The sequence below is a fragment of the Ochotona curzoniae genome, unplaced genomic scaffold (genome assembly GCF_017591425.1).
Source record: "Ochotona curzoniae isolate NIBS_2020 unplaced genomic scaffold, NIBS_Ocur_1.0 contig_3520, whole genome shotgun sequence".
Taxonomy (NCBI): domain Eukaryota; kingdom Metazoa; phylum Chordata; class Mammalia; order Lagomorpha; family Ochotonidae; genus Ochotona; species Ochotona curzoniae.
Genome location: NW_024465894.1, coordinates 13,874,287 through 13,900,243, shown reverse-complemented (window position 1 = coordinate 13,900,243; position 25,957 = coordinate 13,874,287). Strand labels below are relative to the sequence as shown.

The 25,957-nt window shown below is 46.7% G+C and overlaps 1 protein-coding gene across 4 annotated transcripts; it reads right to left on the bottom strand.

The window, feature by feature from the left end:
- Positions 1–433: 433 nt before the first annotated feature.
- Positions 434–25,809, bottom strand: GSS (glutathione synthetase). 4 transcript variants are annotated; one of them, XM_040981596.1, is made up of 13 exons: positions 25,768–25,809; positions 22,894–23,028; positions 17,528–17,673; positions 16,263–16,338; positions 15,827–15,966; positions 15,008–15,124; positions 8,659–8,739; positions 8,475–8,552; positions 7,119–7,185; positions 4,355–4,549; positions 3,811–3,892; positions 2,266–2,455; positions 434–978 (listed from the first exon to the last, which is right to left on the bottom strand). In XM_040981596.1, the coding sequence occupies exons 2-13, from the start codon at positions 23,020–23,022 to the stop codon at positions 855–857; spliced, it is 1,425 nt and encodes a 474-aa protein (XP_040837530.1). In that variant the 5' UTR covers positions 23,023–23,028; positions 25,768–25,809; the 3' UTR covers positions 434–854. The 4 variants fall into 4 exon arrangements, with proteins under 4 accessions (XP_040837530.1, XP_040837531.1, XP_040837528.1 ...); XM_040981597.1 differs by having other exon boundaries at positions 25,772–25,803; XM_040981594.1 differs by lacking the exon at positions 25,768–25,809 and having other exon boundaries at positions 22,894–23,108.
- Positions 25,810–25,957: the final 148 nt, after the last annotated feature.

Genomic DNA, 25,957 nt, shown 5'->3' with positions numbered 1-25,957 from the left:
CTTGTTTTCTTAGGTACTTTTCAAGCTTTGTTCCACTAGCTGTTGATTTGTGTGGCACATGGTAAAGGGGAGAGGTTTTTCATATATTCCTTTAAATCTATTGGTGTGTGCAGAGCTAAGCAGGGCTTTCCTCACAGACCCTGTGACAAGCCATTGAACTAAACTGTAAAGTGACTGAAGCCAGCTGACAACTGCAGTATCTCCTCACAGCTGCCTTGTTTCCTGGGCTGCTGCCAAGTACCCTGTCTCTTGCTGTGATCCTCTGGGAACATTAGTACGTGACTAAGAATTGGAACCCGAGGCTCCCATCCATAGGGTCTAGGTTGCGGTAGATCCTAATTATAGCCCTGTCATTTCCCCTGCTTCCCAATCCGTCTTCATTGGGCTGATTTAGATTTCAGCTGCTCCCTACAGCACACAAAGCAAGCAGTCATTGAACCAGCAATGTAATTTTATTTAAGGCAGAGTCAGGAAAAGGCGTTGTCCCTCAACCCTCCTCCTCCTACAGCCTGGTCCCATTCCAGGTCAGGCACTGGAAGTCGTTGGAAAGTTTGACAAGGGGCAAAACCAGAAGGGCCACAGCAGTCACCTTTATCTCAAAGCAGCTTTAACTTCCCACACCCCCAAGCATGTTAAAGCCTCTAGATCTCACCTAAGCTCACCTAAGAGAAATCTTTTCTGGTTCTTAAAAGGAGAAGTTGGGGAAGGTACCAGCACTTCCCCTTCCCTGAAGACCTCAGAGGTCTTAAGAAGACACTTCCCAAGGTGGGGGGTGGGGGAAGGCTAGGAGAGGAATGACACGTGGGGGGATGGAGGGTCTCTTCAGCAAAGTCCAGGCTGGTCAGTCTGTGTCTTCACACAGGGTACGGGTTGTCCAGGACTGCCACTCCTGCTGCCACACCACCATCTGCATGCTCGATGGCTTTGGTTCGAAGTAGATGCCCCACATGCTTGTTCATCACAAGTGTCTGTCCCTGCCTATAGAAACAGGACAGAGACACGTCACTTGACTCCAGCCCTCAAATCCAGCACCTTTCCTGGTCCTAAGGAGGCAAGACATATGTCATTGATGACATCCAACGAAGTGTTAGGATTTACAAGTCATATTTCCATTTGCATCCTAGCCTGAAAATTACTAGCTCTTCATCTTTGAGCAAACTCCCTAGTTTTTTTTTTTGTTTTGTTTTGTTTTTTTTTTGTATTGGAAAGGCGGATATACAGAGAGGAGAGACAGAGAGGAAGATCTTCCGTCCGATGATTCACTCCCCAAGTGAGCGCAACGGCCGATGCTATGCTGATCCAAAGCCAGGAGCCTCTTCCGGGTCTCCCGCGCAGGTGCAGGGTCCCAAAGCTTTGGGCCATCCTCGACTGCTTTCCCTGGCCACAGGCAGGGAGCTGGAAGGGAAGCGGGGCTGCCGGGATTGAACCCGCACCCATATGGGATCCCGGGCGTGCAAGGCGAGGACCTTAACCACTTGCGCCACCGCGCCGGGCCCTCCCTAGTTTTTTAAAGTATCAATTTTCTTTATTTTGCATTGTTGTAAGGAATAAATAAGACAGAAAAGTACTTAGTGTAATGCTAGACTTACATTTCATATTCCTAGCTATGAATTCCTTCTCTGCCTCCGTCTTAAGGTAGCTGTAATAGTGGTGGTGGTGATGGTTGAAGGGAAATAGAAAACAGAGATGCTGCAAGTGGTTACATTGGGGAGGCTGTAGAGGTCAGATTTGGGTAGGCAGCATGGTGAGATCTGGTATTCCTACCTTGTCTTGACCTTGATGTGTGTATTTTGCAGGCAGTGGTATGAGGGGCCAATAAATGTTTCTTATGAAATCCCATGCCTTCCTCTCTTCTGACTTCTAGTGCTCAACTCTAAACCCAGGGGTTACTCAATCCTTTAAACTACTGAGTCTTTCCTCTAGTTGGCCCATCTCCCTGGAGTTAAATACAAATTCTTTTCTTCCCTGAAGTCTCCTTCTAGTCTTGGATTATCGGTTTTTTTTAAATCCTCTCGGTACTACATGGGATTTCCTTTGCAAGTGCAATGTCATTTCCATCTGGCTGAATTTGATTAGCCCTGTGAGATGAGGTATGTCTTGGGTCCTTGGCCTTATATTTTTTAATAGACATAAAACAGGTGACAATGATAGGGATTGGCAGAATTGGAACAGAAGCCTAGAATTTCTGAATCTTTCCAGTGTTCCTTCAGGGATCACTGGGCTGGCACACTTGCAGGGAGGTAGTGAAGTTCTTGACTGACTCACCTGACATAGACTCCAAAGATGCCCAGCTCTGAGATGCACTGCACCACATGGGTGGGACTACCAGGCCGAAGCAGGCAATTCCCAAAAGGCTCAGGCTCGATCTTCTCCATGAGGATGTAGGAGGCTCTCTCTTCACTGTCCTTCAGCCGCACCAAGGCCTGTACCATTTCTTCTCCATATAGGTTGTTACCTGCAATTCAACTGGCCAGTCACTCTGGACACTCTGACCACTTCCTCCAGCCCAAGCCTTCATTTCTAGGGCCATGTAAGGAAGTCAGAAGCTTCAGTTCCTGTCACCAGAACATAGCTGGTTGTTGAGGAGAAACAACGTCTAGCATACCATCTTGTTCCTGTCTATGGCTGTTCCTTCTCAGCCTCCTTTACTGACTCCTCAAATGTTGGGGCTCCCTGGGAATCAGGCCTCTTCCCTTACCTCCTCCATGCCTCTTTTGGGGGGGGGGGAAACTCTTCCATTCCCAGGACTCTGACTATACCCTGTTAAACTGTTAATCTCCAAATCTTTTTAAATTCAAGTTTCCTGTTTCCTGCTCTAGAGATCACAGGAATGCCCCTAAAAGCTCCCACCGCCAAAAACAAAACAAAACAAAACAAAACAACAACAACAACAAAAAAACTCCAACAGAACACGTTCCTTTACCTTGAACCTGTCTCTCCCGTCAGCAGAAGGCATCCCTGGGTCATAGTTAACTCTTCCCTCTCCATTACCTGTCACTCACTCAGGCATGTGTCACCAGTCTGCGCTCCACAGTCATAGCCCTAGCCCGGCCTCTATGCTGGGCTGGTCCTTTGGACAACTGTCTCTGCTCCCTCCCTCATTTCTACCACTGACAAGTCTCTTCATTCCAGGGCATCTCCTGCAGTGTGACTTTTATAAGCTCTCCCCCACTGCCAGGCACTTGAACCCTGCTCAATCATGCGTCCCTTCCCTCCTTAAAGTACTCTAATGGTGTCCCACTATCCTGGGATAAAATGTAACATCCTAACACATAATCAATGTCCTTTGTATTCATGTCCCATACCACCATTTCCTGTTTCCTCCTATCTCCTGCTATAGCCTCAGTGGTTTCTCACTAACCTCCAAACCTACCATGCTTTTGTGGGTCAGTACCTCAGACTGAAGCTATTTCTTCTGTGTGGAATACCTTTCCTCTTTCTTTTTCTATTAGGGAAGCCCTAATCACCCTAAAACCATCTCTGCTGGGTCTGTGAGGCAGGCATGATCCCTGTCCTTAAGGAGTTAAAACCAGGAGGGAAGATATTAATAACTAAAGATCCTCCACCCATTTTCCCACCATCCCCAGAAGCACTTCAGTGTAAACTTGCCCAAATTCTCCAATATTGGTTAATCAGATTCCCCTATGAACTACAGCATACAGTCACGGGATTGTGGTGGACACTGTCTAGGGTGGGCTTATGTTACTCCCTCTTATCTCCTCCACGCCTGGAATTGTGCTTTTATAAAGTAGCAGCGAGCACTGGTGACAGCTTGCTGGCCTCTTTCGTTAAGCAGTGCTGTGGACTTACCTCCACCCTCTCTCTGGGGCTTTAGCACAAACTGGCTGGGGGCAGCAAGGGCCTCAGCAATGGCCCGGTCCCCTTCTTCACCCTGGTAGGAGGCAGAGAACAGTCACAGCAGTCTTAAAAAAATATAGGGACAACTGCTGGGGGCCTCGCTGCACATGCCTAGCAGCAAGAGGAACAGTCATAAACTCATACAGCTGGACACTTCTATCTGGAGATGACTTCCAACAAACCCTTTACAGCAGCAAATACAATGAGAATAGGTCTTTAACTGGCAATCCAGGGCTCCGCCACATGTGGCATGAAAAGTGAGTAGTGGTATTCTCTGTCCTGTGAATACCATCTTCATCTTTGCCTCCACTGAGGGAGCTCATAATGGATTCCATCCCCATCCTGAGACTGGGCTCCCCACAAGACTCCAAGAATTCTCCAGAACATGACACCCCACAAGACTCCAAAAATATGACACCCAAGTCACAGGGCCAGCCACAGTGCTTCCATCTCCCCAAAGGAATCCCCTGCCACCACAAAGGGGCTGCTCACACACCATGTCCAGCGAGTAGAGGCCAGCAAAGGTAGCGCGAAGACGAGCCACAGCCTCTGGCTGGCCAGGCAGCAACTCCTCCAGCACGCCCACCCTGCTCAGCTCCTGTTGCACCTTCTTTGTCCCAGCCAGCTGCGTGGCAATGTCTGGGCACTTGGCAGCACGTGACTTCTCCAGCAGCAGGCGTGCTTCCCAGTTCTATGGAGGGAAGAATGCAGAAGGGATTCTACTTCCTTTCATGTCAGCTGACCTTTACTGAGCATTCACCAGGTGCCAAGCATTGTGCTTTATGTCAGGTCATCATCTGCAGGATTATTGCACTATCCCTCCCCCCACCCCCAAATCTGTGGTATTTTTCCCTTAATGGAAGTCAATCTAGTACTAAATCTGATACTAAAAGGGAAAAATGAAAAAAAGGTGTAAGGAAGGGTATAGAAAAATTGGTGAGCTTTGAAGGTGGGGAGGGGCTTGTTTGGGAGCTCAACTTCCCATTGTTCTCCCAATAAAATCCAACTCCTTCTTGTGGCCTGGAAAGCCTAGCAGGACCTGGCTCTTGTCTTTCAACCTCATTCCATGCTGCTGCCCGCCCTCCTGCCTCCCACTTTCTGGTCAGAGGCCTAGCATTCCTCAAACACTCAAACCTCATGTGCTGCTTGTCCTGTGGTGTAAGATTCTCTTCCGGCTCTCACAAGGATGACTATATGCTCTTCATCCGTAAGACTCAGCCATCATATGGCTGAGTCATAAAAGCCCTAACCTTTTATTTAATGTGGATTTCCCCATAATTTTGTTCCACTGCTGTTGTATCCAAAGCAGCTACCCTCCAACTGGAAAAAGAACACATTTTCCCCTTTTTGTTCACTTTTTAATGTTCATCTCTCTGACAAGACTGTAAATTCCGTGAGGACACTTGCTGCCTGCCTCACTTTCTGTTGTGTTCCCCATGTCTAATACAGTGCCTGGCTCTCTGGAGGTGCCCAGTATGTATGTAATTGTGTGGCCAAATGTAGTGAAATCTGAGGGGGTCCTAAAGGACAGGTAGAGTCTGCCATGTGAGACTCAATGGAGAAAGGGTATTCAGGCTAACAAAATAGTAAGAGCAAAAGGCATGCACGTCCATCAGAACACGATGACCCCTTGTGCCAGACGCTCAAGATATAACACGTGGGAAACGGTAGAGGATCGAGCCTTGCAGCTCTGCTTTCCTGCTCTCGGGCACTAGGGAGACAGTCTGGCCTTGGCTCTACACCATGACAACCTGCCCACAGCAGGTCTGAGGAACAACCCCTGTGCCCACTTGATGCTGTTCTTTGATTGAATTGATCCACCTACAATACCTTCACCTGTTATTCACTAATAACCCCAGCTACCTAACTGCTATGAGAGTTCCAGGTAGAAAGACGGGTATACAGAATATTGGAGATTAAACTACAAAAAAATTCCATAATATCAGAAGGAGGGAGAGCAAAGGTGAGCGGAGGTCCTTCAACAAGTCACTAAATTTACTAGGTCGAGCTCTATGTTCTACTCTAGTTTGAGCTTTTACATTTCCTGACAGCATCCCACCTCCTTGCATACATCATCATTTTCCTCCTTGGTCAGCTCACCCTCATCTCTCTCTAAGCTTTCCTTGGCCCTTGGCCCAGTCCCCTTTCCTGACACTTGGATCTATTTTCCCAAACTCTTCTCTACTCGGCATGTTCCCATTATCAACCACTTCTCTAGGGGAAAGGACCTTCTGCTCAAGCTGCTATCCCCTACAGAGTTCAATCCTAGGAGAGATCCGGGATGAAGCATAGGCCTGTCAGAAGCCTCTGGTCTGTCAAAACCAAGACCCAGAAAGGGTCGTTCGCCTGCCCTGAGTCACACAAGGAGCATCAGACTCATGACCCCCACGATCCCAGTTCACTGCCCACAGTAGTTCCTAACTGATTTCCTGCTTTACCTTCTCCCAAATGAAGGCAGGGCTTCCTAGCTTCTCCATGTAGTGGACACTGGAGAAGAATGGTATTCTGGGATACCACTGGCTTGAGAATCAGAAAGCCTGGGAACTTCCTATGGACAAGAGATAAGTCTTTTCATCTCTCAAACCTTTGTTTCTCCATCTGCATAATGGGGATAATTATATATCTCGTGGGGTGGTTGTAAGAGCTAAATGAAATAATGGATGTGGATGGTAATTCTCAAGCTATAAGGTAGATAAGGTGATACCATTATTACCATCAACATGAATGTACAGGTGATAAAAAACTTTCTGATTTAGATGAAGACAGAAAAGGAGGAAAACGGCCAGTACCATAACTGGACTGCATCATAGCAAGAGCCTATCTCTTCCCACCCCTGTGCACAGACACCTTAAGCTGGACTGTGGCATGATGTCAGTGCTAAGCGGTTGGACTTGGGAGCCTGAAACCAGCCATGGTGAGAGCATTTACACTACAGAAATCAGCACATGCTAAATAAACAGGGGCACTTCACCCCTCCAGGAAGACAGTATTACATATTTACCAGCATGTCTTTGGAAACGATGCAGGTGGCTAAAGCACTTGGATTCCTGAGGATTCAGAGGCTGGAGAAGAGCGTGTTTGTACAATGACAGGTAGCAAGAGCCTGTAGGAGGATTGGAGCTGCCTGAAGCAAGTTCCCCTTGGAAGAACTGCAGCTAAGACTCGGCGGGGCAAACCCCAGCTTGTTGGGAAGCCAGAGTTGAGTCTGGGGCTCTGGTGGGTTCCAGGAGGCAAAGAGTGGTCTAACAGAAAATACCAACCTGTGGACTATATTGACTGGGCATATAGCCATCCCGGAAGTAAACCACGGCAACTTCCTGGCCATCCCTAGAACACAGCATAAAGAAGGTTATTGTATTAAAATATAACTGAGACACTCAGTGGATCAATCTATTCTAGGATATAGATCTGGACGTTCTGAAAGTCAGTCCACAGGAGAAGCCTGGCCAGGGGTGACTGGAATGCGGGGAAGGAGGCACTCAGGCACTACCAGCACTAGACACAAAGGCTTCGTGGAATGCTGCAGTGCTTCAGAGTGTTCCAGACCTAGAGCCATGCAACAAGGGCCAGAGGAAAACAGGAAGGAAACCAGTCACACTGTAAGTTCACAAAAGCTGTGGGCACAGAGCCACTGATCAGCAGAGAGATCTGACAAACCTGGTGGCTAAAGCTGGGCAAAGCTTTTTTTTTTTTTTTTTTTAATAGTGGGGGAGGTATAAAATGATGAGTCCAGCTGAGACACAGACTAGCTTTTAAAAATTCTTTCCCGGGCCCAGCATGATAGCATAGTAGTTAAAGTCCTCGCCTTGCAGACACCGGGATCCCATATGGGTGTTGTTCTAATCCCGGCGGCCCTGCTTCCCATCCACCTCCCTGCTTGTGGCCTGGGAAAACAGTCAAGGACGGCCCAATGCTTTGGGACCCTTCATCCGTGAGGGAGACCCGGAAGAGATCCTGGCTCCTGGTTTCGGATCAGTGAGTACCAGCCGTTGCGGTCACTTGGGGAATGAATCATTGGATAGAAGATCTTTCTCTCTGTCTCTCCTCTCTGTATATCCACCTTTCCAATAAAAATAAACAAATCTTCAAAAAAATTCTTTCCCTTATTGTCTGGCTTATCTAGATAGCAAATGAGCTATTTTTACTGTTATGATAAAAGTACCTTTTGAAAATTAGTAAATGGTATTGTGAAATTCCACGCAAGTTCTTAATTTTAACAGTCCAAAGGTTCTGATTCTAAATACGTTTGCTGTGATGCTATCTAAGTATGTAACACTAAAGCCACCTGGTGGTGGCCCCTGGGGAAACACAGATTCAGGCTGAGCAGGCCTTCCTGCTCCCCTTCCTGCCTAACCTGACCAGCAATCAGGAGGAGTGGGAAAGCTTTTAGAAGCTCAGAGGCATAAGAAAGCCAGGGTAAGGTTTAACAAGGCTTCTAGCCAGAAAGTGAATAGCTCTGACAGGAGCAGGGTTGGCCTTCTCCAAAACTTTCTGTGAGGAAGAGTTAACAGAACATCTAAAGACCACTGGAGAGAAGGGTAGAAGGCATGTGTGTGTGTGGGGGGGGTGTTAAGTTTCATAAACCAGCTGCCAGTTAGGTCCTCAGAAATGCATACATAAACAGCCTTCGGTCTTGGTCCAGGGACCCGTTTTTAGAGACATCCTCAAATCTTCGCCGGATCACGTGGATGTTCCTGGGAAAGACAAGTCAAAAGTGAGAGGGAGTGACTGCTGTGTTGTGAGGGGCCTCCCTAGCCCTAGGGCCGCCCCTGGCGGCTCTGAACCCCTTTCTTCACTTACTTGGCCAATAGCTCATTTTCTATGGCTCGCTGGTCAAATATGTTCCTTTCCTTCTCTTGAGCAATCAGTAGCACCACAGCACTGGAAAAGAGCACAGGCGGCCCGGAGGCTTGTCCTTCCTCATCCCACCCCCTTCAAGAACGAGAATGAAAGCAGGGCTTCCTGGAAAGAACAGAAGTTCCCTCGGTTCAAGGTGGCCTCAGGCACAGATGCGTCAGCTTTTGAAAAAGTAAGATGTCTTCACTCTAATGTAGAGTTTTCTGTGCTAACTAAAATTTAGGCTTATAGCCTTTTCAAAAATGTTAACAATGAGATTGCACAGCCTTTCTGGAAGAATAAACAGGTGGGAATACTGAAGACCTCAGGCTGAGTTTCCTTAAACCAAAAATCTAACATCTGAAATGCTCCCAAGTCCAACCGCTTAGCACTGACATCATGCCACAGTGGAGAATTCCACACCTGGCCTCATATTACAGGTCACAGGGAAAACTCAGGTACATTTCAAAAATGGTATAGCATTACTTTCAAGCTTTGTGTATAAGATGAATTTCATGTTTAGAGTTTCCATCCCCAAGATATCTCATTACATACATGCAACTAACATTCTCAAATCAGAAACATTTCTGGTGTCAAGTACTAGGAATAATCTGCCTATTTTTTTTTTTTTGTAAGATTTATTTATTTTGGGTCTGGCGTGGTAGCCTAATGGCTAAAGTCCTCACCTTGAACACACCACAATTCCATATGGGCGCTGTATACCGGCTGCTCCACTTCCCATCTAGCTCCTTGCTTATGGCTTGAGAAAGCAGTCAAGGGCAGCCCAAAGCTTTGGGACCCTACACCCACATCGAAAACCCGGAAGAGGCTCCTGGGTCCTGGCTTCAGATTAGCTCAGCTCTATCCATTGTGGCCACTTGAAGAGTGAACCAGTACATGAAACATCTTTCTCTCTTTCCTACTCTCTGTAGCTCTGCCTTTCAAATAAAAATAAATAAATTTTAGGCAGATCTACAGAGAGGAGAGAGAGAAAGAGAAGGTATTTCATCCTCTAAATGGTACAAACAACCAAAGCTGATCTGATCTGATGTTGAGTCACGAGCCTCCTTTGGTCCTCCCACACAGGTGCAGATCCCCCAACCTCCACTGCTTTCCTAGGTCACGAACAAAGAGTTGGATCAGAAATCTGTATATGAGAAAGGGACCTGTAATCCTATATTTATAGCAACACTACACTAGCAAAGACATGGAAACAATCCAGATGCCTGTCAAAAGAGGAGTGGATAAAGAAACTGTGGTACAAAAAAGAAAGAAACAAACAAACTGTGGTGCATCTACTCCATGGAACACTACTCAGTCATTAAAAAGAATGAAATTCTACCATTTACAACCCATGGTCCCAACTAGAGACCATTATGCTCAGTGAAACACGTCAATCCCAAAAGGATAAATATCATATGTTCTGTTATATGGCAACCTTCATGCAAAATATGAGATCAACAGTCCTTTTAATACTGTTTTTGCTACATCTCAGGGGGTTTGATACTTTTGTAAGTTTCATTTAAAAAAAGTTTGCTTATTAATTTTCTCACTGACTCACAGGTCACACAATAGCATTATTTGCTTCAGGAAGGCCTTTGCTTTTCTTTTTTATTTTTTCAGTGACACATTTGTCATTCAGTAGTAGCATGTTATTTAACTTCATGTTGTTGCAAATTTTCTATTTTTCTGTTTTTGATTTTTTAATGGCTTTTTATATAAGGGAAGATATAGCAACCATGTAGTAGAGACTATCATATACAGATGTGAAGATACAATGTAGTGTACAGCTCCACTTGCAAACCAAAGGATTCCCAACGAAACTATTGAATGTCTCTTGACAATAAGATACTGGACTCTCTGCCATTGTCCATGTCTACAATGTCAGGATACAGTTAAATAGCAGAATGATGAATTTATGACTGTTCTTGAAGGACTAATTATTATAATAATATGGGAGAAATCAGTGGAGGAAGGAGATTTGAGAGGGGAGGGGAAATATAGGACCTATGGAACTGTATCATGGAATAATAAAATAAAGAAAGAAAGAAAGAAAGAAGTGAAGCACCTGGGACACGAACTGCTGCCTATGTGTGATGTTGGTGCCACGGGGTAGAGAATCAACCTGTTGAGCCACAGTGCCAGTCTCCTCTGTCTATTTTTTTTTTTTTAAAGAACAATGCTGGTGTTTAGAAGCTAAAGATCAGATTGTAAAGCATATAGTAAGAGTGGCAGTATTGTGTGAAACAGAAGAGGGAGCCAGAATTGTGGTGTAGCAATTTAAGCCACCACCTGCAATGCCAGCATCCCATGTGGGCACCAGTTCAAGTCCCAGCTGCTTCACTTTTAATTCAGTTCCCTGTAAATATGCCTAGAAAGTAGTGCAAGATGGCTTAAGTCTTTGGGCCTCTGCAACCACATGCATGAAGCTCTTGGCTCTGGCTTCCATCTGGCCAAGCCCTGGCCATTGCAGCCATTTGAGGAGCGAACCAGCTGATGGAAGATTCTCTTCCTCTGTGTAATTCTGCCTTCCAAATAAATAAAAGAAATCTATAAAAGAAAAAAGAAACATTAGAATAGCTAGATGGAACCCTACAGAAACCCAGAGCCAACTACAAACAAGGCATCTCCCGGGGCCTCTTAACATTTCCGAGACTCCCTAGGGTCATTTGGTTCCACTGTGTTTCTGAGATCTCTGGGACTTATCCAGCTTCTTCTCTGTTCATTCCTGTGTTTCTTAAAGGAGAAGGATTCCTCAAGGACTCAGGGAAAAGCCTGTCTGCCTGGCTATTGGATAAGATCTTTTCAGCTATCAAAGATAAGTGTGAGGAGTGACTGGGACATCACATCTAGGATCCTGCTCAGCTTCCTGCTTCCCCTCCCCACTGCTTGTGAAATTCCCACTGTTCAGGTTATCCACCAATGAAGTGTAACCTCACGTTCTACCTAGAATCTTACCCCCTAGTCTCTCCCCCGGCCTCTCCCCCTAGTCCCCACCCACATACCTGTGGCTCAGATAATCTCAGTCAGCAGTCCCTTGGGGCCCCACCCACAATTCCTCCCAGCAAATTCCCCATGTCCCTCCCACACCTTGCAGGTTCACCTGGGTGGTGTGAATGAGCCTCCACGTGTGCTCTCTCCGGTTCTCTTCTGCCCTTCCCAGCCTCCACGTGTACCCCTTTTTTTTCCTGGTCCATTTCCTTACATTCTCTTCCCCTTCTTCCCCTTCTCCTGCCTCTCTCCCTTTCTCCATCCTTCTCCTGCCCTGGCAGCCCCCATCCTGCCACCATGACAGGAGGTGTGTCCCTTCTAGTTCTCTCCCCCTCCACTCCTACTCCGTTCCTACCCTTTTGGGAATAAAAGAACCTCCTAATATCTCATTGCGTCTGGTGTTTTTGGCTTAAGGCAAAAGAGGACTTGGTTGTGGGAATTAGCTGCATGTAACAACGCAAGAACTTTAAGTGTGTTTGAAAACCCAACAATAATATTGTCTAGTTCCCCAACAGCCTCTTAGGGCCTGTGCTTAGCAGTACCAAACTCCATTTTTACTGCATCTGTACTACTCTGTGCCTGAGACCTCTTGCTGAGACCTTGAAAGCCTAGACTAGGACTCAGAATCTAAGTGTGTGGTCCCAACTCTTGTATTTGGCCTCTTATCTGTGTCTGCTTCTCCCTACTTTAGCTGAACCTCTTAGACTAAACTCTGTTTGCCTGTCTCTTTGCACTTAGCCAAAATACAGGTCCCAGCATGCCCCCCACCTCACTCTGCCTGAAATCTCATGAGGTCAGACAGGACATTCAGCTGAATCTTGGCTTCAAGCATGATGTCGAAGGTAAGTTAGAGGTGGAACTCTTAGAAGCCATCGTGTCCTGACAGAGTCCTGAGGACCGATGGCTGCGCCTGTCACTCTCTGTAGCCTGAGCTACTCTGCTCCGGGTGGGTGTGTGGGGCGGAGAGTGGCGCCCAGCCCAGGCTGGCCCTCTTCCAAGATGAGGCGGAGGAAGGCTGGAGGCTATGAGTTAAAGTGGAATTGCATGCTCTGGCTCATTAAGTCAGCCTGCCACCTGTCCAAAACAGCTGGCGCCAGAAGCAGAAAACATACAAGGGGACTTCAGGAAATTAGATTGAAAGATAATGTGGAAGAGAGTGGAAGCTTTTTCATATTCTACCTCCTGCCTTCAGTGTTGAGCAGTCTGAGCAGGATGAAGAAAGTCCTTATCCAAGGCAGGAAGTGTGTGGCTGGGAGAGGAATCCTTAGCTCCTTTCCTGGGGCTCTGTTTTTCCAAACCATAAAAAAGTTGTTAAATTCCTTACAGCTCATGTCTTTCATCAGGAACCTCTTTTTCTTATTCTGCTCAATCTAAGCATATGTCTTATGAGTTGAGTAAATTCAAGTCTTAATTCATTTTCCAAGCTTTGTTTTAGAAAAAATATTTAAAAGCATGAGATAACTGATGAAAATGTGTCTTTTCTACAAACAGCCAAGACTCAGTTTTCCAATCCATATTATGAGACTGCACCCCTGGGTGGCAGAATTGTACAGCAGAGAAGACTCAGACTTTTGAGGCACAACAACTACACTTACCAGTTCGTGACTTTGGGCAAGTAAATCACCTTTTCTGCATCTGTTTGCTCTTGTGTAAAATAAAACTAGATCCCCCCAATGGTAACTATTTCTATTGTTACTAAAAGTACCACATGATGAGACACAGCTTTTAAAGCATGTTTCAGAATCCTTCTACCATCTTTTTAAGTATTATGAGGGCTCTTCAAAACACTCATGGGAAATGCAGACCATCAAAAAACTATATTTGGATTTCCAAATATTTTTGATAGCAGAGTCAACTTCCTTTTTAAACTTCATTTTCCGTGACCTTTTTTGAAGTACCCTCGTGCTATTACCCTATGTTCCAGATGAGAAGAAAAGAAAGAGTTTGCCCGAGGTCATGTGCTGAAGAGCCTTTCCAGTGGCCACAGAGCAGAGAGCCAGTTCCAGCTAAGACATCACAGAGCTCCTTCCAGCAGCACCCGAGGTGGGGCACACAAACCTTTCTTTCCCTGTTATTCACAGTCTGCTGTGTGAACCCATGTAGCATTAACCTGTCAACAGCTCCAAGCGGACCCATTCCCTGGCTTCACTCTTAAAATACAACCTCACCAAAAGTTCCACTCGACAGATTAACTGATGACTTGCAAGTGCTCACAGCTCAAGGCTTTTCTGGGTTTAAGGGAGACTTAGCAAGCCCAAAGAGGCTCTCTGGGTGACATTATGATTAACAATGCAAGTTTTTAGCTTATTCATTATATTTTTTTGAAAGGCAGAATGATAGACACAGAAATCTCCCCTCTGGTGTTTGACTCCTCAAAGGACCTCAAAAGTTGGGGCTGCACAGGGAGATGCCAAGAGCTGGGAAGTCAATGGATGTTTGGCATGCAGGTGGTAATAAACTTGACTACTTGAGTCATCAACTGTGGCACACAGGTTGAGCACCATCAGAAAGCTAGAACTGGGAGTGAAACTGCCACTCGGAGAGGCATGTGCAGAAGGGCAGTGGACTCCGGGCTCTGCCACCAACTTGCCAAATGACCTTGGGTAATTTATTTTACTTTCCTGAAGCTCAGTTTCCTCATTTGTAAAATAGGGGAGAAAAATAGCAACTATCAGATCCTGCCTGTCAATCACTTAGACACATGGTATGGCACTTGTAAGTGCTTTTTGTGGCCCATGAATGCTACATCACACTGCAACGACTATCAGACAGTGCCCCCAGAATTATCTGGAAGTCGATTACTTAGCCTCTTCATACACTTGGAACATGGTTGAGAAATAAACAGAAAGCAAAAAACTGGCATTGCTCATCAGAGAAGCCCTCACTCTCTCTTTAGACACAATTATAGTAGCCTGGATCATTTGCTTCCCAAACCATAACATATCAAAAAGCAAGTTTACTGACAGCAGTAAACAGTAATCACTGAAAATCGGGACGTGAACAGGAAAATGGAAGAAAATGGATGGGAACAAGCCTAGCAGAGCCACTAGTGCAGACAAGCAGAGCTTCACAAGTCTTCCCAACCCTAGGTGGCACCACTGCGTTCCTGCATAATGGGTAAGTATCCTAACAACTATCTCCTGTCACCAACAAGAATTTAAATTCTCATCAGCACTGCCTATTTAAGAAAGAAACCCTATACTTAAAGGTATAATTTTATATTCCTAGAAAACCCTCTTAAGGATATCAAGCAATGAAGTGGCTGCACCCCCAAATGCTCAAGCCATGGCTGGATACCATTACCACTTCCTCACATCCTTACTTGGCACAACCATAGAGCTCCCAGGCTGTGGCAATTCCCAGGGCCAGTCCTTGGCTGGGATTATTGGAGAGGATCTTGGCAGCTTCTCCGGTCTTACCCAGGACATTGAGAACATGTCTGTTGGAAGAGAGATGGCCGTTCAGTCACCAGATGGGCCTGGAAGATCCCCTCTGAGAATCAATCGAGCATTTAAAGCATCTTACTACCATCACACTCCTAGGAGATGCACTTTAGGGTGCGCTGGGCTACCCTAATATTGGCCCCTGGAGTACATACCCAAAGGGGCCTTGAGGTGCTGTGATTACACCCCCTCCACCCTGGCCCGGTGAACTGCAGTCTCTCATGCCGGGCCCACAAGTGCTGTTTGGAATCCTGTGGCAGTCCACCTGAAATCACAGCAACTTGAGCATCCGTGCTGCTTAGAGGCCACCAACAGGGCCTGGTTCTCAGACAGAAACCCCCCCATTCCTCGGCTCTGCACTTGGGCTTCCTCTCAGGCCCTCAAACACTCCAGCTCTTCCTCATTTCAGGCCCCTCAAAGATCCCTTCTGTCAGGCATTAACTCACACAATAAAAGAGCAGGACTAGATGGGACATGAGGTCTCTTCTCTTGTTGACACACAAAAAGATCTAACTGTAAGTGGAAGCTATACTGTGTGTGTGTGTGTGTGTGTGTGTGTGTGTGTGTGTGCGCGTGTGTGTGTGTGATATGGAGCTGAGGGAGTATGGCGACCCAGCTCAGCAGAGTCATAGTTGGAAAATCCCTGGTCCAGTCACTATCACTTGGTAGTTGTGCCTGCAGCTGCCCAAGGGACGTACCGGTGTACAGCCGGGGTTCGGGAGGCCAGACCCCCAAAGCTGGCAGAGATGGTGTTGATTTCTATCTGTTTCAGGGCCGGGGAGCCATCTGCTCTGCGCTGGAACATATAGTCTGAGCGGTTCAGACCCAGGAACACAGTCTGTGGAGAGAACTGAAGGTTGAGGACATCTGCCCACAGGCTGACTCCAAGGGTCTGGCCACAGAGCAGACAGATACTGAACTGGCACGAGCAGCCTCAGCTAACACTCCCCATTCCAGTGAGACCATCCTTTGGTTACCCCAAGCTTGGTTTTCTGGGGTATACAATGGTCACCAGTGGAGACCAGGGAGAGACAGGCTCCCAAGAACTCAGCATCTAGGCCAAATTCTTCTGGTTAAAAAAACCAAACAACAGAAACAGAGATGGGAAGGGCAGGTACAGCTGGGAACACTTACCTGGGCAATACCCTCTTTCAGGACTTGCCTGTGGATGTCAAAGAGACGCGCAGTGAAGCTGTCCCTTTTGATGGTGCTAGAAGAGAAAATCAAAAACATATTTTCGGCTCCATGGGGCATTAAAGGTCACAGAGTCCTGTCCCCATTTGTGGTGAATCCTCTCCAGGTCACTGGGAAAAGCTGTGGAAGATGGCCCAAATGCTTGGGCCCCTAGATAAAGCTCCTGGCTCCTGGTTCTGGCTTCACTAAGCCCTGACCATGGCTGGCACCTGGGGAATAAACCAGCAGATGGGAAATTTTCTCTCTGTGTAACTCTTTCAAATAAATAAATAATTTTTTAAAGATTTATTTTAAAATATTAAAAGATTTGTTTTAAAGATTTATCTTTTTAAAAGATTTATTTATATTTGAAAATCAGATATACAGAGAGGAGGAGAAACAGAGAAGAAGATCTTCCGTCCACTGATTCACTCCCCAAGTGGCCACAATGGCCGGAGCTGAACTGATCCAAAGCCAGGAGCCAGGAGTTTCTTCTAGGTCTCCTACATGGGTGCAGGGCAAAGACTTTGGGCCATCCTTTACTGCTTTCCCAGGCCAAAATCAGAGAGCTGTATGGGAAGCGGGGCTACAAACCAGTGCCCATATGGGATCCCTGTGCATGCAAGGTGAGAACTTTAGCCACTAGGCTACTGCATCAGGTCCAATAAGTAAATCATAAGAAAAAGGGGAAGATCTAAAAGAGACAGAGAGGGGTGGCTGAGGTGAGTCATTTCAGAGTTTATTTCCTCATTTGTGCCCAGTCTGCATTCTGTCCCACTCAAAGATAAGAAACTTGAGGTGATAAGAAAGGCTCACTGCTTAGGAGAAGAAATAGAAAAATCTGACTTTAAACCCAATATCTTCCTCTACTTCCTATTTCCCTCCAAAATTAGGCTGCCCTTCTGTGATTTCAAATGGAAGTTTCAGTTGTCATGGGTCATGGAATCACAGGACATCAGCACAGGAGGGGACTGCAAATTGAAGCCAACTTCTTATTTCTCACATGAAGAAACTGAGGCCTTCAGTAGGACAGGTACTTGCTCAAGGCTGTCTAGATACACAGCAGAGCCAGGACTGGATGACTTCCTGTCTACCTTCCCCACCCCTCCAAGTCAGATGGCACTGTTATGCCTCAAGGCTCCTCAGTCCTTCTGTACCTTGCTTCTAGTAGTTTCTGCCCACCATACCCACAACCCCCATCCTTCCAGACCTCCACCTCCCAGTACCTGGACAGAGTTTGCTCCAGGAAGGCAGAGTTCTGGCTGACAGCATCCACCAGCAGGTTGAAGTCCTTCTGCACAGCATAGGCCTGCTCCAGCAGGGCACTGGGGACCAGTGAGGGGAAGAGCGTGAATGGGGCATAGCTCACCACCTGATCAAGGAGAGAGAGGAGAGCAGGGGCAGAGCACCTGTTGAATGGGCTACAAACAGCCCCATGAAAAGTCTGGCCTACATCCCTTGAGGACACACCAACAGTAGAATAGTGGTCATCTGGGAGAAAAGGGTGAGAGGAGAGAGGGCTTCCAGACTCGGCAACAGTGTGTCTCTACATCCTAAGAGACAGAGAAGGAGGCAGAAGGCGTTTGACACAGTGCATAAGACAACCGCTTGAGATGTTCACCTTTTATACTGGCGTGCCTTAGCTCAAGTCCCAGCCCTGCTTCCTGCTAATGTAGAATCTGGGAGGCAGCAAGTGTATGGTTCAGGTAACTGGCTTCCCACCACCCATGTGGAGGACCTGGATGGAGCTTTGCTTGGCCCAGCCCCAGCTGCTGAAAGCATTTGGTGGAACAAAACAGATGATACGAAATCTCTGATTCTGCCTCACATTCTCTCTAGCTTTCAAAATAAAACGATTTGCCAATATCATTTATGACTAAAGATACAAAAATATTCTATAAAATACTAACAGATTGAATCCAGCAACATAGTAAGATGTACAGACTCTGATCAAGTGGAACTTATTCTGCAGATTCAAGACTGGGTTAACATCCAAAAATCAATGAAAGCAGTTCAAGATAATAGACTAAATGTTAAAAAAAATCTTTTTTGAAACAGCAAAAACAAAAAGTAAAAAATAAACAAAAGCCCCACAGAGAGTACTTTATAAAGTATTGCTTCATTTTATTGATTTATTTGAAAGACAGAGTTATAGAGAGACAAAGGGAGATGCAGACAGAGACCTACCATCCACTGGTTCATTCCGCAAATGGCCACAACAGCCAAGGCTGACCCAGGCGGAAGCCAAGAGCCTGAGCTCCATCCAGGTCTCTCCTACAGATGGATGCAGGAACCCAAGCACTTGACTCATCTGCTGGTTTCCCAAGAGCACTGGATTGGGAGTGGAACATCCAGGAAAAAAACATACTCACATGGGATATAAGAACTGGGAGCAGTGGCTTAACGTGATGCACCACAATGCTGGCCCCAGCTACTAAAATGTTTATATGGATTAATTATTTAATCCTGTAGAGAAGACACTAATATTATTCACACATAACAGATAAAGGACTCAAGATGGAGAGGTTAAGTAATAAGTTCAAAATAATATTCAGCTGGTAGGTGGTGCTGAAATTAGAACCAGTATGGTTATTAACTCTCTCTTTCTCTCTCTCCTAGCTGTTTAATAATAAACCCAGAATCCTGCTCATGTTGGGAGTCCACACCTTACTCCACTTGCCCTCTGGAGAGTGGGACCAGCAGGGTGGAAGCACGCATGAACTCTCAATAGAAGTCACAAACGGCTCCCTGCCCCCATCCCAAAGCTCGAGGTGGTGACTCAGGTGAACAGGCTGGGAGTTGGCTGCATTCGGAGTGCTTTGGACTTTGATACAGCCAGAAAATCCAAATGTCATCTAGGACAGTCTAGAAGGAGAAAATGCATTCTGAGATTTCCAAAAATAAATGAACTAGAACTTGGGTAAGAGATCCTAAGACTTTGTGATCTGAATTATGAAGCATTCCTAAGTTTAACCTTTGCGTTAACAATGTTTTGGGATTATGGTAGTATGAATTTATGGTGTTATAACTTGGCATTTATATACTTAAACAACAGGATTATTTTGAGTAGATAACAACAGCAGATGACGAATTAAAAAGACACATCAGACAATACAATAAGAAATGTGCCTCCTTCCTACCCTGCCATAATTTCCTAGTTCTCCTCCCAGGGGCAAATAGTGCTCTGTGTCTCACACATCTTTCCAGGTATTTTTATACTCAAAAGTATAAAATGATGAAATTATATGTAAAATTCTACAAATATATTTCTCTGTATTTATTTCTCTTTATGTATACCATGCATATACTGATATATTCCCTGCTTTCCATACATTTAAAACATTCTTATTCTTTTAAATGGCTATTGACCCTAGCCTTCTACTGACAAATAATTACATGGCTTGTTTATTTATTTATTTATTTATTTATTTACTATGATAATCAATGCTTCAATGAGTATCCTAGAATGCCCCCTTGGGAAATTTCATACATGAGAAGGTCATAAACTCTGACTTTAAGAAATGGATAGGTCAGGTAAGGAAAATAAACTCATTCTAAAATTTTTTGGTCAATAATCTTAAGTTACTCTCCTGTGTTGAAGGAGGAGGAAGGGTGCTTGTGAGAGCAAGCTCCATTCAGCCTTTCTTATAATTATTGCTGATTATGTAAGGGGTGGCCTAATCCCCCCCACTACCCCCCCGCCCCCCCCATCTTGTGTCACCACTCCAGGGGCATTCCCTGGCTTTCACACTCTGAACTCTGCCTCCCCTAATAGGTCCCAACCGGCTGGAAAAACTCCCAAAGAGCTTTTCTGCTCGGGCTCCCCTCTCTGCCCCGCCATCCAGGATTGAGAAGCCCTTGAATTTATGACCCGTAGCAGAGAGCTCTTCTCTGAGGGTCATGGGCTAATGGCTCACACGGTCTTCTCAGGAACACAAAATAACATTATTCTACCACGAGGGGGAGAAAAAAAAAACCCAGAGTATGCATGACAACAGAATTCTGCTGCACAGTGGGCCCAACAGCAGGGCGTGATGGGAAGCATGACAGGCTGAACGCTCTGAGCCCCACCCAAAAAGGGCTGTCAGCACTCGGCTCTGGTCAGCTGTGGCTGTGCAGGAGAGTGGGCCAGACTTCCCAGATGATCTAACTTTCTAAGCAAGTTAGGTAGTTTTTTTGTTTGTTTGTTTTAGTTTTGTGATTTAAAAAAGAATTGTTAGCTCTGATTTGATTTTATAAACTCTGTTGCGAGGAAAAAAAAAACTGCTAACAACACTTGCTGGCGGGGAGGGACCCAGTAGGAAGAGGAAGGAGACTCCACACCAAATCCCACTTTGAGGCTGTGCCCTGTTCATATATTACCAACCCCAAAGAAGAAACTAACTGGGGAAAAACTGTCGGTGGGTGGGAGTTTGGGGTGAAATCCAGTCTATACGAAATTGTACCACATAATTGAAAAATTCAAAAAATATATATATAGAGAGAAAGATAGAGAATCTAACAACTTCCTGAACAGTGCAGGCGCCAACTATTTGGTCTGCATATGGTTGGCCTGCAGCCCTGAGCTGCAGGATAAAGGTCATGTTCCTCATCTGCCTGGAACCGAAGGCCTCTGGGGCATCTGCCTTTTAACTGCATTCTCTTGAATCATGTTTGCCTTTTCTTACTTGTGGACCCCTGCTCTGCTGTTCCTCCATCTTAAGGTCTAATTAAATACCATATTCACTTCAATTTTAGGGTTCATTCTGCATTCCCACAGAGGCAGCAAAGCAAAGCGTGGCTGTTGGGGGCACAGATTCTGGACTTGACCTCAGGCAAACTACTCTGTCTCTCTGAGGTAGGGTTTCTGGTGGGTTGTGAAGAGGGTTATAGCAGTCAGTGGCTCCAAAGCATACAGCAAATAATAAATGTTAGCTCATGTGGTGAATGGCCTACTTTTCCTGCTAGAACCAACCTTAGTTAAGTTATAACTGCTGGTAAGTTCTCTAGCTCTGTCATGAGGCCAGGGTTGCTCTGGATGACTCACTTCTCTGCCCTCTGTGTCTACCAGGGCCCCAGCCAGGACCCAGCAAATGGTCAAGACTTTAAGTTCTCCTTCGCATGACCCACCTCCCGCCACATACACACACACACACACACACACACACACACATGCTCACTTTGTCTTTTTCTCTGGATGAGAAATTACATGGCAGAGTGTACCTTTTCTGGACTCCATTATCTCCCAGAAATACCAAGCACTGGACCTACATGATACTATTGATTAACAGAAGAAATAAAAGCTTGGAAGGGAAAATGCTTCCTCCTGGATTCAGATAAGCAGTTCATAAAATCTGGGTTCATACCCCACCCCATACCCAAGCAGTTCTCCTGGCAAAGCCACAGACAGATATTCCCAGCACCACCCTGTCTCCATTGACCACTGTTCTCATTTACTTGGCGAGTTTGGACCCCCTAATGGAAGCAGACTAGGTTTTACACACACAAGGACAAAAACAAATATGGTTGGGTGGAAACCAAAGCTGTCAGCTCATCAGTGATTCATTTGAAGTCTTAAGGTAACATTGTTTAAAAAAAAGAGAAAGAAAAACAAAAAAAAGGCAGCTGAGACACAGAAGAGCTTATCCAGCCTGCTCCCCAGGGTAAAAAAACAGGGGAAGGGGGAAAGGAACACACATATATTTACTCATTAAGTAAACTCTGAGAGGACACGTAAGAATGCTAAGGCACAGGTGGCCATTGAGAACGTGGGAGGGATGGTTAAACTGTAAAGGCTTGTAACCTTTGAAATTTGAACCACGAAAATGTATTAGCTAATCACGAATGTGAAAAGTTGCCTTTTTTCTTTTTTTGTAGGATGAGCTATTGCAAAGACAAGGTTGGAACTCAGCAGTTCTGTTTTTCTGTATCAACCCTGGAGACACACAGACAACAGGTGCTTAGAGTCATACGCATAAGGCATTATTGGTTGTCAAAAAACATTAGAAATCACCTCAAGAGCTATGAGGGCTGGGGGCTACACTGCCATACATCCACACCAAGAATCATCTGCATTGGATGAAGCTGACCCTAACAGAAGGTGTTAGCAAGAATTCGGAGGCAATTAACTGAAAAACAAAAACATGTGTCGGAATAATAGAGGATGCAGTTTGCTTGAAAAAAAAAATCCACATTTCCACCTATATCATCCACATCCATAGAAAGCACAAAGACCTGAAAGGTGACAGCAACAACCAGTTTTCAGGGGGCCAGTGTGATTAGGGGACCTCACCTATAATAGCTCCCTGGACAAGGGCTTTCAACGAATGAGCCCTTTAATTCTCTTACCAACCTGATGAGATAGGGTCCTATTAGGTTCCCTTTCCTACACTGGAAGAAACAGCAAAGGAGAATGGTGAAATGATTTGCCTAAGTCAAACTTCAAATCCCAAATTTAAATATAATTTACCCTAACATGCTGTCTTTTTACTTACTTTACATATTTCTAGAGATCAATTTTAATCACCGAGGGGGAGGGAAAGCGTAAGAAATGTGATCTCTGACCCAAAGGAGCTGCCCCACACCTGGCAGGGGCCAGGTGGTGAGCGCTTACGTTTGAGGAGGTGGGGTCTTGTGAGGTCCTTAGCAGCACCCCCTCAGCCAGGGCCCGGTCCACAGCCTGCTGGGCTAGCTCTTCCAGCTGCTGCTCATCCTCCAAGAGGCTCCCCCAACTGGTGGCCATCCCGACCTGGAACCAGGGACAGAAGAAATCTTGGTGACAGATGGCCTGAGATCCAGCAACCATTGAACTTGACTGCTAGCCAACCTCCACATCGAGTGATCCTGTCAAGAGGGCACACGGAGTGACCACCGGCCAGCCTCAGCTCTTAACTTTCATGTCTATAAAATAAGGAGCTAGACAAAACAGCCCTAATGCCTCCTTCTCTTGAGTCTTCATACAACAGTAGCATTAGTTTTACAGTAAAGAGGTAAATGCTGTGAGGTGACATGACTTGCCCTGGGTAATAACTGGCAGAGCCTGGCCTTGAACCCAAGTCTTGGCACTTGCAGCCCAAAGCTCTTCATCAGAGAGAGGCACTGATATCCCTGTGTGATTGTGGTACGCTCCTCCCACTTCCAGGGCTGCAGATTGTCTACTTGTGAAACAGGGAGGATGGGGTCATCCGTGGTCTCCAAATCTGGCTGAACATTCTGGAAGCTTGAGAAAGAACACAGATTTCTGGAACTTCCTCCAGAAAATCTTATTTTAGAAATCTAGGGCCTGGTGCAATAGTCCAGTGGCGAAATCCTTGCTTTATATGCACCAGGATCCCATATGGGCAGTGGTTCTTGTCCCAGCTGCTCCACTTCTCTTCTAGCTCCCAGCTGTGGCCTGGGAAAGCAGTAGAGGATGGCCCAAAGTCTTGGGACTCTGCACTTCAGATCAGTTCAATTATAGTTGTGGTGGCCACTCGTAGAGTGAACCAACTAATGGAAGATCTTTGTGTCTCTCCTTCTCTCCAATTCAGCCTTTTCAAGAAAAATAAATAAGTCTTAAAAAGAAAGAAAGAAAGAAATCTGAGGGGAGGGAGAGATTGAGGCTCCATCTTGATCAAGCTTTGCTGAGCTGGGAACCAGTGCAGTAGATGATTAATTTTCCTATTAGCCTCAACTAGAATTTGTGTCAATAGATCTCAAGTAAATTACATGAGACACATGCAAGGATCCCTTGGTGGAACACTGTCAAATGCAGACAAGGTTAAGTCCCTCCTCACACTAAAACACAAGTAGGAATTTACAGGCAGGAAACACATTCTATGAATGTGACACCAATCAGCACCAAGGAATTTCTCGGGATGTTTCTGAGAAATCACTTGGATGGAATTCCAAGCACCCACTGTGCCCAGCATAATGGGGGTAGTCTCCCAGCTGCTCAAACTTACACCTGGATACTCATTCATTTGGCAGCCAGTTTAAGAACTGTATGGACATCTGGAAAAGTCAGTCATTTGTTGTTCTGTTCTGCCCACTGCCTGACTCAGTGGTTCCCAGGGAAGAAGGTCAGAGAATGAGAGGTACCTCCCCCCACATGGAGCTCTGTCCCTCCTCCCCATGCCCAGCCTGGGGCTGGACCAATTATGAAAGTCTGCCAGGCTCAGCACAATGCTTTGAAAGAATGACCACGTGATCTTGAGGGTCCCACAGCGTCCCCGTTGGGTAAGAGAGGGCTGGCATCATCAGATCTGGGATTGAGGTAATGATCATGGGAATTCACTTTGCAGTGACTCTGTAAGTAAGGTTGCTGCACGGATTACATGAAAGCAGCTCCTGGCTGGAAGATTCTGTTGGCTTCAGCAGTGCCCACTCCTTAGCTGGAAGAGGCACAGCAGCCAGGGCCAGTCGGGTGGCAGAGCCTAGACATCAAAGCTACTCTCTCTGCTCCAAGAGGCTCTGATTTTCTACAACATCTGTCTACTGCAGGCCCTGGAAATGCCTGGGTCTCAGGGACATAGAGGCCCCAACTAAAAGTGCTAACTTGGGCCCTTTGGTGTTCGTTTTCACTTCACAGCCTCAGCCCTTCTTCAACTTCGTTTTGCTGTCAAATGCATCGTCCCAGTAGGATTTCCAACCACGTCCTCAAATCTCTACACAGAGTTTGCTAGTCTGCTTCTCCTGCTGCACGCAGCCGGATGCTGGTGGGTCCTTCTGGTCCACACCTCCTCCTCCCCCAAGCCCATGGGTTCTCCCAGCTACACGCGCAGCATGTTGCATTCCTCCCCTCCACCATGAGCAGCCCACCGGCACCAGGTCATCTCCTGGGGGGCTGTAGGCAGATTCTCAAGGGGGCATCGCTGGTGACCTGGACCCACCAGCCTCTCCTGGATCCCTGGCCATCCCGCCCTGAGGGCATGACTGTGTGTTGGAGGAGGCTGACCCTGCTCTCTGCCCAGGAGCTCCTCCGGCCCCCAGATCCTCCTTCCCTCTGCCATGGGGGTCGTGCTCGTCTCAAGGACAAGCGCCTTAACGCTGCGCTCCCAGAACCAGAGAAGAATGAATGACCGAGGAAACCCAGCACGGAGACCTGATCGGACTTGATCCCGAGGGCGAGGTCAGCGCCTGCCCCGGGCGAGGAGATGCCTGCCCTGACCTGCACAACTTCGTGGCCTCATCTGCTCTCGCCCTGTGTGTGTCTGAGGGTGGGAGTGGGTGGACAGAGGTGTGGGTGGTGCTTTTTGCTTAAAATAATAATAATAATAAAAACTCTGGCTCTCGTCTCCCCGGCCCTGCTCTGTTGGCGTCGGCCCGAAGTGGAAAGTCTGGCCTCGAGGAGCGCGATCCAACCCCCTCACAGGACCCCGGCTTCCCCGTGGGCGCGGCCGGCAGCAGCTGCCCGCTCGGGCCTTCCAATCGCCGGCCAGACCCCTCCCTCACGTCTTGCCTCCCGAGGAAGCCTGACCCTCGCCGGCCGCCGTCGTCGAGCCCCGACCTACTGGTTCGTCGTCCCGCAGCGCTCTGCACTCGGACTTCCTAGCGCCGTTACTCGCGCTCGAGGGGGCGGGGCGAGGCTTCGGCGGGGCCCAGTGCGCGTGCGCGGCACGTCCCCCTGGCGGCTTCGAGAACGAGGCGCGGCGAGGGGGTGGAGACCCGTGGCTGGGAAGCTGGACGGCGGCCGGCGA

Coding starts and splice junctions, on each gene's coding strand:
- GSS (XM_040981594.1), bottom strand. CDS start 23,085: ATGGTTGCTGGATCTCAGGCCATCTGTCACCAAGATTTCTTCTGTCCC. Junction 15,967..16,262: donor TGAAAGAGGGTATTGCCCAG/GTAAGTGTTCCC, acceptor TTCTCTCCACAG/ACTGTGTTCCTGGGTCTGAA. Junction 7,186..8,474: donor CAAGACCGAAGGCTGTTTAT/GTATGCATTTCT, acceptor GCTGTGTTCTAG/GGATGGCCAGGAAGTTGCCG.